Source organism: Topomyia yanbarensis, chromosome 3 (assembly GCF_030247195.1).
Source record: "Topomyia yanbarensis strain Yona2022 chromosome 3, ASM3024719v1, whole genome shotgun sequence".
NCBI lineage: Eukaryota > Metazoa > Arthropoda > Insecta > Diptera > Culicidae > Topomyia > Topomyia yanbarensis.
In genome coordinates this window covers 92,850,718-92,862,973 of record NC_080672.1, presented here as the reverse complement: position 1 = coordinate 92,862,973, position 12,256 = coordinate 92,850,718, and the positions used below count along the sequence as shown (strand labels likewise).

Below are 12,256 nucleotides of genomic sequence, written 5' to 3'. Positions count from 1 at the left end.
TTCAAAAATCAAAAGAAAAGTTAATCGATGGAGCCTTGAGTGTAAAATTGAACGCATTTTCGCTTGATGCCCTCTATCAAAGTCTTTACAGTGTCATCCGGTACCAGTTTCTCAGTTTTTTTTCCATTTTCTTAACATGTCCTTCTCGTCTTTGACTGTCTTCTTGCTCTTCCGAAGTTCCCGCTTCATCATTGCCCAGTACTGCTCCACCAGGTGCAGCTCCGGACAGTTTGGCGGATTTTTCATGTCCTTTGGAACAAAATGAACAGAATTGGCCTCATACCACTCCAGGACACTTTTAGAATAGTGGCATGATGCCAAATCTGGCTAAAATAGCGGAGCTTCGTCGTGCTTTTGCAAGAACGGCAAAAGGCGCTTCTCAAGGCACTCAGATTTGTAGATCTCACCATTTACTGTGCCCTTTGTCACGAAAGGCTCACTCCTCAGTCCGCAAGAGCAGATGGCCTGCCAAATGAGATATTTGGAGGCGAACTTCGACATTTTCTTCTTCTTAAATTTATCATCCACATAGAACTTGCTCTTGCCGGTGAAAAACTCCAACCCCGGAATTGGCTTAAAATCGGCTTTTATATACGCTTCGTCGTCCATCACACAGCAGCCATATTTTGTCAGCATCTTCTCGTAGAGCTTCCGTGCCCGAGTTTTAGCCGTCGATTGTTGCCGCTCATCGCGGTTTGGGAAGTTCTGTACCTTGTATGTATGTAGTCCAGCTCTCTTCTTTGCATTCTGGACGTAGCTCTGCGACATGCCGATCTTTTTAGCCAAATCACGGCTTGAGACGTTGGGATTTGCTTTAATCATCCGCTTCACCTTTCCCTCCGTCTTTTTGTTCTCCGGTCCCGGTTTTCTTCCAGCTCCTTTGCCGTGGTCCAACGTCAACCGCTTCTGGAACCGCTTCAACACTCTGGAGACGGTTGAATGGTGAATGTTCAACATTTTTCCCAACTGCCGGTGCGACAGGTCAGGAAATTCCAGCTGTTTGAAATGAATTTGTTCTCTCGACTCGCGTTGGTTCACCTCCATTTTCGTTGAATCGAAAAACACGACTTCGAGTTTGACAGCATGTAAACAATACACATCAATGAGAAAGTGTGCAAAATTTGGTTGATTTTTACCCAATGGTAAAAAAGTTATGCCCTGTTGAATGTGTCGCAATAATTTCGTGTTCGCCCTTTAGCCGTCATTTTGAATTTTCAAATTCTGTTATCAGAATCGTATCGGCGACCTCAAAAACCACATTTTTATGCTATTTGAGTAGTTATCCCTGTCTCTCAGAATCTTTTGTAGACCAACATAATAATAACTCCATTTTTGCATATTTTGATAATTAAAAAAAATACTGACCTGCGAAAATTTCTGCAAAAAAATCCATTATTTTGTTCAATGTTTGAGATACTTGCAAAAACTTTTTTAGATCTCTAGGACTTTTAGTTAATTGTTTATAACAATGAGAAATTAACAAATTCGCATAATTTTTTGAGCAGTTGTAAGTACTCCTTACATCCCCAAGAGTTTATTAAAAGAAAGAATTCATATTTATATGTCAACGCTAACTAGAAATCCAATAAAAACTTAGGAGAACTAGGTGGAACGTATACGTTCCACTGTGTCGCAAAGGGTTAAGCAGTGGTTTAGTGGGTGACATTTCCCGTCTCGTGTGCAATTGTGATTCTGACGGGGAGTCCATTCGAGAACCCAGTACGACAACTCTCGAAAAAAAATGTTAAAAAATTCGCCAAAGACTTGTCTGTTTTGTTGTTTTCATGTCCAAAAAATCCCAAAAATCCACCTTTTTATGAGTTACTGATGAGGATACCCTCTTAATGTATGCTTTCCGCAAAATTTGAGCGTTATTGAACATCAATCTTTTGGCGAGATATCGCTCCGTTGAACGTAAAATGGCTACTATCAGAATTCCAGAATAGTTTGGATTAACTTGGTCGTTGCCAAGTTTCAGAAGGTCTGTATTTTAGTTAATTTACAGTCAGAAATGCAGGAAGCCGTGTGGTGTCCGGCGGGCTGAAATCTTTTTGCACTATTTCAGCCAAGAATAGAACCTCTGGGGACTGCTCCCATGTCGTAAGAGGCGACTAACAACGTGCTAGGAGTTCCTAGGTCGAGGTATTGCTCCGTACCGAAGACTTAAGGAGTTCCTAGGTCGAGGTATTGCTCCGTACCGAAGACTTAACATGGACGGACCATAAGGTTTTACATCATAACCATTATCCATTCTGTATTTAGTAAATCACTGATATATAGTCAGCTTTTCTGATTCGCTATTCTCGATTGTGTACCAACGTTTTAAGTTTCTTCTGGCGGTTGTATAATAGCCGTAAAGGGCAAAATCTAATTCTACACTAAGTAATAGCATATATTAATATACCGGCTCTTCCACGCCAAGGTTTAACTTCCAGCTTTGGTTTAAAAACCGTTTTTTAACAAAAGTAAACTTTCATGTAGGAAATTTATTGAATTGGCCTTAGATGGAGCTGTTAAATTGCACAAAAAGTTTTTTATGTTGCAAGCGATCTGTAGATGTGTTAAATTAGTTTTTTTTTAATTAAATCTGGAACCGTCTACCGACAAATCTACATTAACGAATATCTCCAAAAGTGACTTCTTAAGGTCTCATGAAGGCCTGACACTAGCTTTATGATACTTTTGCTTTCCTAAACAGTGATAAAAATCTCAACATTCCTGAACTTCACTTTGTCAGAAAATGTAGGGCCATCGGAAGCTAAAAACACCGGCTACCCGGTGTAGTGCACTGTCAGGGGCGAAAGCGACATGGGAGAGGTGCGAGTCGAGATTTTTGATGGCTTGCAAGTCATCTGGTCTGGTGTTGTGTTGGGTGTTCCGCGGGTGAAAGTAGACATAAACGTTGTACGAAATTCTTGGATTTAGTGATGTCCGATTTTGACAAATTGTTATCTGCTGGTCGAGTGATTTTCGAGAGCCCGATTGGTGTATTCGATTAGTAGACCGTTACAACCGATTACTGCGTACAGGTATGAGTGTTTTGGTGTTTTTGGAGAGTCTTCCCGTTTTGTTCCGCGATTTTCAAACTTGGATGGTGGCCTCTTTGTGGTATTTTGAGGTGCTTAACGGATATTAGTTGGTTGAGTTGGATATTCGGAAAACTGACAGCCGATTATTGATTTTTTTATTGTTATAATGATTAATCGATTATCTGCGTGAATCGTGTAAAAATCTACATGTATTACCTATGTATTTTCTTGTTAACGGTTTTCTGCGGATATGATTTTCTATAGACTCTTTGCGCCTGGTCTTGCGAAGTGTCGGGGATTACGTCCAGAAGGACTGTCAAAACGTTTTTTTTTCCTTTTTGGTTGCGTTTTTTACGATTCGCGGGTCTGTATAAAGAGTCCAAAATTTTGTAAGTCGATGGGATGTAGTTTGCTTCCATTGAGAGTAACGTTGGGAATATTGGATTGAGAAGGGATTCTCTGCATCGGTCTATATCAGCGGTTCTGAAGCATTTTCGTGCCTCGGGCCCCTTAGAAATCACCCTGCGATGTTGTGGACCCCCACGATTAAACATTGCTGTCAATATATAATTTTCAGTCTGTTGGGAAGCAAGACTTGATTTTTTATATCCACTCGGAGGGGATATTTTGCTTCGCGGACCCCCAGCGGCGACTTCTCGGCCCCCTTTCAAGGTACCTTTCAATACTTAAAATTAGGGTTTTCATTTGGGATGAACCATGAAAAATAAAAACAAACATTACCATACCCCAGCGCGAATTCATCGTGAGATAGCATAACATCGCGCGTGAATAATAGTTACAAAAGCCGGCTTGTTCTTCATGACTGTATAAAGAAAGTATATCGTCGCTGTTGTGCTGTCTTGTGACAAGCTCCATTTTGCACATTTCGAGAAAAACGATTTTTAAAGTTTGAGATAGAATATCATGAAACTTATAAATGGTAGAAACAATTCAGAGAAGACAATTGATGCTTCTACCTATTCTGTACTAATCTCTCAAATATTACGAAGATCGGTTGACTATGTTGCGAGTTTTCACTAAAAATATAAACAAAAGTCGCACTCACACGTGTCATAGGTGTGTATTGATGAAAAAATTTGTATAACGTGTCATAATCTTGCATGGAAAATTTTCCAAAGAAAAAATCACCGATTATGAACTTTAATTCATATCTTTGGCTTCATTTGGTCTATAAACAATCGGTTAGATGCATTTTGAAGGAAATGAGTCAGGGAATCTAGAAAAAATAGTTATTTTTAGTTACAGTGTTGCCAAATAGGCAATATTTCCAGTTTAAAGCTAAAACTGCGTTTTTCTCCCAATACATGTATTTTTCTTTTGAAAATTATTATGCCATTGTGTTCCTACGACATTTTTACACATAAAAGCAACTAAAATTTTATTATAACTTGAGTCAATCCCAAGATATAATGATTTGAAGCAAGAAACTCACAATTTCTAATCACTTTTCTTGCTATATTTCAGTAATCAAGCAAAATTTCAAAATTCTGGAAACGCCATCTTGTAGAGATTCGTTAGACGAGTAATGTGGCATATCTAACTCAGTTTACCCCAAAATGGCGTTTGTCATAGGATGGCGCAGCAGCGACGATATATGCTTATATCGCGATTTAACCTCGATAATTATACTAAGATAGTAAGATAGTAATATTCAGTCAAGTAACAACTTTTCCATTACGACGGGTATCTCCGGAGAGTTAAGACAATCGTATCATATTCTATGTTATTGTTCTAAAATTTTCGATCTTCGTCGGAGTAAAGAAACTTGAAAGTTCCCTTGTCTTATAAAAATATTTGTTCAATCAAAGAAAAGCAATACTCCCGATGGCCGGCTGTCCGGAGTTTAAGTTGCATATCTTTAAGCCTAGAATTCCCAAATTAATACAACAAACGATAAATCTTCTTGAAATTCTCGGCAGCCGGCTGCCTAGAGCAATTATTAACTTATAACGCTTCTGAGAGTTGCATAGATTGTATCGCATACCAAGGTGAATCCAGATTTATGTAACTATGTATCCCATCCCACTAACAAAACCTCCTTTCCGTGGTAACCGTGGAGATGCAGAGGTATACACGGTCTCCATAACAACGGTTATCACACTAACATTTCCTTCCTTCCCCGATGACTCTAAGGACGTGGCCGGCGCCGTTATTGACACTTCAAAATTTGAAACTCTCGAAACGTGCACACTGAGGATGGGAAGCTACTCCCAGGCTCCATTCGTTGGTTCTTTGTGCAATTTCGCTTGTTCTGGTCAATCACGGAGTAGCAACTACGAATTGTACGGTCATCATGCTCATGCTCATGCTCAGTCAGAAATGCAGGAAAAAATCATTAACTTCTTCTTATCAGTATCTGCCATCAACTTGGCACCAGATAGACTGAATTAAGCGTCTATCTGGTGCCAAGCTGACGAAACAAAACGCATGTTCGCGAAGCACATCTCGCCCTGAGCAGAAGTAAAAAATCGTCCCGCGCAAGTGAAACAGTCAATTCTACCTAAAAATCAATCGGTGCCTATCACACAAGCAGTCCATATAACAATAGCCTATACCTGCTGTGCGATTTAGTGATGAGTGACGGTGCCCAGCAAAAAGCAACCCAGCTGCGGTTGAACTGTGTTGCTGTTGATTTCTCGAAATGCCCCGTAAGACCAGCCATTCGGGAAGTGGAACAGTTATTAAAAGTGCAGATGAAACTTAATCTGGCTGAAGTGAAAACCCTACAAATGCATCATATCAAACATTGCGTGCTGATTTCGTTCAACAACATTAACCAAGCTGAGTCATTCGCCTCGCGAAACAACATGCAGCACACCGCCGAATGCGGCAATGTTAAATATAGCATTCCCGTATACATCGAGAACGGCGCTGTAGAAGTTCGTGTCCATGATTTGGCTACGCGTACCCCTGACGGCGCGATTAAAAAATGCTTCCAAAAATACGGAGAAGTAGACTCCGTTACACATGAGACTTGGAGGAATTTTTTCCCGGGCATCCCTAACGGTGTTCGTGTGGTGAGAATGCGTGTGACCAAGCCAATTCCCTCATACATAACCGTCACAGCGTTAGGAAGTGACGATGTTCTCATTCATCAAACATCACTAGTCACGTACCCAGGGCAAATTCCTACGTGCCAGTTCTGCACGAAGAAGCTGCACCTCGGAAAACCTTGCGTAGAAACTGTTAAGGAAAACTCAAATCCAACTGAAATCAGCACACAACCATCTTACGCTAAACCACTAACAGCTGCAAAACCATCATCTATGGATCAAGCACCACCAACCAGCAACAACAACAACGAAACGAATGCCGATAACGAACATACTAAAACGACCCTTAAGAGTAAAACACAAACTGGAACATCCGACTGCGAGCAGCAGGAAAGTAGTACGGATGAGGACATGGACGTGAACGATAACGCGAAAGACAAACGAAATGAACCTCAACTTGCAGTGGACAACACTGGCAATATTTCGCCCCCTAGAAAAAGGATCTCAACACGCAGCAGAAAGCTGCGCCTGAACGAGACCAAAAATTTAACGTAGCTGTTTTTTTTATTTATTGTAAAAAAAACAAACAATCGGCCTCGTCGAGCTACCGCATTTGGGCCTAAATAAATTAATTAATTATAAAAAAAACTGGCGATCGCTGTGTAACGGTTTTATATTTAGCGTTTGTCTGGTGCCAAGTAGGTACCGGATACTGATGAGACTAAGTCGAAATGCAATCCAATACTTACTGAGTTGCAGATCTCGATTACTTAAAACGCAGAAATGGTTCAATTTTCTCTCAATAGAGTATGAGATTGAAATGGTTTCATTGTGCCACACAAGAAGCAGATGATTTTTCATTCGTTTTGAATGTACAAGTTGACTCATGTTTGTGATTTCGAGAAAAGCAATGAAAATATGTATAGACGATATACTTACGGTTTAATAAATGTGATCATAATTCATTTTTAAGCCGAATTGGTTGTGGCAGTTAACCAGAATATGGTGTCGCTGCTGGTGGTGGCATGAGTCGCGAATTCCGATAGCAAAAAAATAAGCCCACTTTAAAAAATAACTAATATTTTGCTAATAGTCTGGAATTCTGAGCCGCTTGATTTACGATGTCGCACAGTGCATGTAATTGGCCCGCTGAATTTTATAGGTGAGGAGATTAATCTAACATAAATATTGCACCTTAATTTTATGGCCATATATTAACAAAAAACGCATGATATTTCACCTCAGTTTTTATTACCCGCCCGAAAGTACTCCGATACTAAAAACACCGGTGACCGAGGCAGTCAATTTACCCTCCACCGACCAGCCAATAAAGTGTTCCTTATAACCCGGGGAGCGCCATATGTTGCAAAGGACACGTTCTCACGTGTCGAACCGTGCACTACTGCGCTGTCCCAGTCCGAGATCTTTCGTGTCCACATTTTATGGATAATTTAGTTTTGATGCCCTTCGAACGTAATTGCTGTTTGCGTGTACCGTACTCACTAGCCGGATAGTTTCGTAAAGCGACCGGCACGGAAGGAATCCAGACCGAGGTACATAGGCAGACTGCGTTCGCTTCGGGGTCCATCCGCGATGTGATGGGTGCAAGGTTCACAGCACAGCACAGAACACAGGGTGGAAGTTATAGCAGCAATTTAATTCTATTTTTATATACTCGTTGCATGCAACAACCCCTTTGCCGGTTCATTTACCAAGTGAGCTAATATTCCTCTGGAGCTTCCAGGAATTCCTAACCGGAATGTTGTGGAGCTGTTTTGATTGAGCCAGGCAGCCAATCTAATACCGGTAGAGCAGTCTTACATCGGATCGGAATCTGTATGGCAAGTGCATAAACTGGCACCGAGCATTGAGTATGTTTGGATCCAGTATTACATCCTGCCTCAGGGTTATGTATATGTATACAAGGGGAGCCGTATAGTTCATTTCTGCTCACCCATAACCAGTGGCTATAGGCAGTGTTTGATTCGCGGAAGGCTGGATGACGCGCCTCGTTGTTAGTTTCGTGTGCTGCCTCGTGTAGCTAGTAACTGTTGACTGTTTCCGATTAGCTACCTATATTGGCTTGTTTACTTACATAAATAGTTGTTCAAGACCGTGGTGGTCCGACGCTGCTGGAGGCAGAACAAGTGGGACGTTTCGTTTCCTAGGTTGTTTCTTTACATTTTTGTATAGTGTTCAGTAACAAATTTATTTTATATAGTGACTGGTGGAATATTTCATTCAACTCACTCGAAATTGATTGAAGCATACGAAAAAATTCGAAGAAAGAAAAACGTTTCCAAAAAGTTAGATTCATTCAGGTTGCAACACAGCTGCTGTAATACTGAATAAATTAGTTGTTTTATCTATAAACCAAGATTTTCACAAAATTGTTAAGCAACTTTTCGGATGCAAGAGAAGGAGTTTGAAAATCAGAGTAGTCGTGAGAGGAAAAACAAATTATTCATAAGTAATCTCTGACACTATGAGAGAAAAGATATTTTCATCCTACACTACAGAGCTTCCATAAATCTCAACTACTGTTTACAGATGAAAATTTCCCTGTTTCTATCCATCCAATGGAGCAAGGTAAACTTTTTCTCAGATGAAAACTAGTTAATCTGACAATGTTTTCCTAGTATCTGTAATCCAAAGTTAGTCATAATACTCATACTTATTTGCATTTTGTTAGTCCAGAAACTACTCTGCAGCAGAAAAGTTACTCATCAGCTCAGGTGGGCAACCCGAAACCATTCACCTCTCCCTATCCAACACTAACCTAACAATACCGACAGGACAGCACCATTTCCCCCAAAAACTCCAGCTCCAAAACTCGAAGCTCGAAAACTTTTCCCAATCTCCGGGGATCCAAGCCAAATCCAAAAATTTATTAATATTTGCCAGAATTTTCCCCGGATCTGAATTCCCCCTTACCTTACGCTCCGTACTATTAAGCACAGCAAATAAAGCGAGCTGGCAGTCACATCACGGGGTAGCATGATTTAAAAATATAGTTTTTTTTTCAATTAGCAGTATTTGCCCGAAAGCAACAAAGTGTGAAATGTTTTTCCAAGAGCGGAACCAAGCTGCACCATTCTTCCTGTGTTTTTTTCCTATAGTGGTGGTGGATGGCGACGGTGGCGGTGGCCTGGTGGACACTCACACAATTGGGACGGAACGATTGGTCGTTTCGATTCGTACGGTTTGGCGAGCCATTCGAAACTTCGGAAGGGAGGGGCAGGGACAGGGCGAAAGACCGGCTGCTATCGGCCAGCCCAGGATGAGTGTTACGAAAGCACTTCACTTTTTAAGTAGTTTACGAAAGTAATTATAGATTACAATAGCGTCAGTTTGAGCAGGAAGAAAGGAGCTGTATATTTTGAAGATGGAGAAATCTTGATCCGGGGAAGGAAGTGAAGGAGGAGGATCTGCTTTCGTAAATAGTTGGTGGAATTCGCACGGAAGGTTGTTTGGGCGGAGGTATTAAGAGTTTTGAGTCCTGTGCGGAACAAAGGTGCTGATTACACAATGGGCGTTTTGGGATGAATGGTTGGAGAGCCGGGGAGAAAGTTTGTTTTGTTGTTTGAATCGAAAGTTTCACCCGGGACAAACGCTTTGACTTCCGTGTTGTAGGAACCGTCGTGTGAGCCAATAAGCTTCTGGAAAAACAAAAGCGGGGTTCGTGATTTTGCACGCGTACCATAAAGTTTGCTCTATTTCTTTCGATTGCTATACTCCGAATTATGAAAATTATATGGTAGAATAGAGACTAAATTGGTGCAACTGTCTTGAAAGTTTAATATTAATGTTATTGCAGTTAACGTTGTTGCTATAATTAATTTAAACAAAAGTAATGAATTCTAGAATTTAATTTATTTTCTCCATTTCTCATTTCAGGTGGATAACTCTCCCTGCGTGCTAGAAATTTTAGACACTGCCGGCACCGAGCAGTTTGCGTCGATGCGGGATCTGTACATTAAGAACGGTCATGGCTTTATTGTTATGTACTCGCTAACGAATCACCAGACATTTCAGGTAAGCAACAAACTGAACGTGAGAAATAGATAGCCTTGAATTTTTTTTATTAAGTTAGCAACTATTACTTTGTTTTTTTTTCATCAACGACAATATTGATTCTTTTTACACTTACGGGGGCACGCCTGAGCGCTCAGGGGCACACGGGAATATGCGAACGTCGACGCGGTTATAGAATTGTATTGGTACACGCGAAGCTACAAACGCGCTAACATGTATGGCATACAGACGCTCGAATCCTTCGCGATAATTCAAACCTGGTCATATAAACGCCCGTTCCAACGCGATCGTGCAAGTCCGGAAGGTCTCACCCTCGGTATTAAAAATTTCGTCCATGGCTTCAGTCGGATCATTCTAAAAATGCACATGTATACTAGACAACAAGCTTCAGGGTTCTATTGTTGGATATTCTAGTGATATGTGGAAATTCTTTCTCTTGTAATATCTAAATCGTACACTCAAAATTTAATATTACAATCTGCGCGAACGATATAAAGCTCACGCTAATATGTAAATCGCCGCACGCTTATACAAACGAATTTATACCCGTGCCGCCCACACTATCAAACAAGCTAACATACAAACGCTGCTAACATATAAACTCTGCACGATAATACAAACCTAACCACAAATATGATGGTGCTATAGCAAACATTCACGCACTCCTGTACCCGCTATCTTACAGACATGAAAACATTCCGGTGATTAAGTGAACGTGTTAGCACTTATAAATTTATAAACGCGGTCTCAATTACGAACATATAAACGCTCGTTCCCACGCGATCGTGAAGTCTGACGGCCCCCACACCTGACCCGTACACTCAATCTCAAAATCAGAATCACGGTTCGTTGTAATTGGCCCGCAGCCAAGTGGTTATGTTGGTAACATTTCCCGTCTCGTCTGCAATTGTATAGTGTGATTTGGGAAGGGAGTATTTCCGAGAATTAAGGTCCACCAAATAAAAAATCTCAATGATTAGTTTCGAGAGGGGCTTAAAAGTAAATACATAATTTTGATAATTCTGATGGTGCAACCAGTCGCAACATTGCAGTAGCTTTCCGGTATTATCTTTCTTGTTTCGTCGGAAACAAAACCTTGAATAGGCAGCTTAAATTATTGCTTCACATGGGTATATAGGACTGGCGACCGAACGATTCGAGCGTTACAATACGAATGACCATCAATATTTTTTTCTTATCCATATTTTACATATAATATTTTCTTAATTTACCTCTAAAGTTCCACTATCTTTGATTCAGATGAAATTTTTGACTTTTTTTCTAAGAGGCTGAGAGCAAGAGTTGGTTAAGAACTGATTCCGAGCAAAACAGGGAAAACGTTTTATTTAGAGAAAAAGCAGTTAAAGTTCAACATAATTGTGGAAATGCCCATTACATTTTTAGTACACTTTGCACTTATACACAATGGCTTGCCAGCCACGAACTTGATGAGCTACGTGTCGACGGTGAAACACTTGGAAAAAAAAATATCATACTCCATTAGCCTAATCAGCATTAGATCAATGTTATCTGCTTGCTAACTCATTTTGTCATGCGGGGATGGGTATGTGAGGAGGGCGAAAGTCCCATTAACGAACGACTCCCCAGCTTAAATTGGTATGCTTTGTGATATAGTGGTGGTTTAAAGATGATGGGATTGAAAGGGAGGGGTATGAGGGCTGGATGGGGTGGTGGTCTGAGGGGTGATTTAAGGAGATTTTTAAAGGAGGGGAGTGAACAGTAGAGGGGGGGGGGTGTAACCCCTCTCCGTAAACCATCAACTACGCCCCTGTTAAAATCCAGCAACCTTATGCGAGTCGAAAAAAAAAAATTGCCGGGATTAGGTTGACGTTTTTCAGAGTGATTGCATAACCTTTCTATATGAGAAAGGCAAAAATGTGCCGAAATCCAAAAAAGTGAATCGTCGTCAAAAATTTTTTCGAGTTTGCATCAAATCTCGACGTTTCATGCACCTTGAACACATTTAGCATCAAAAATAAAAATTCTATTTTTAATTTTTCCTATAGTTTATATGAGAAATTTCTGTGTGGCCGCACTCTGAAACCCGTAATTCCGGAACCAGAATTCCGATCGATCCAAAATTCAATAGCAGCCGATGGGAAGGTTGCACCTTTCAATTGAGACTAAGTTTGGGCAAATCGGTCCAGCCATCTCTGA

The 12,256-nt window shown here is 40.6% G+C and overlaps 1 protein-coding gene across 1 annotated transcript in view; it reads left to right on the top strand.

Moving 5' to 3' along the window:
• The window catches only part of LOC131692211 (ras-related protein Rap-2a), a 459,504-nt gene that overhangs the window by 404,359 nt on the left and 42,889 nt on the right, over positions 1-12,256 (top strand). The window contains exon 3 of the mRNA XM_058979124.1: positions 9,941-10,078. Coding sequence (XP_058835107.1) covers positions 9,941-10,078 — 138 coding nt within the window. The remainder of the gene's footprint in view (positions 1-9,940; positions 10,079-12,256) is intronic.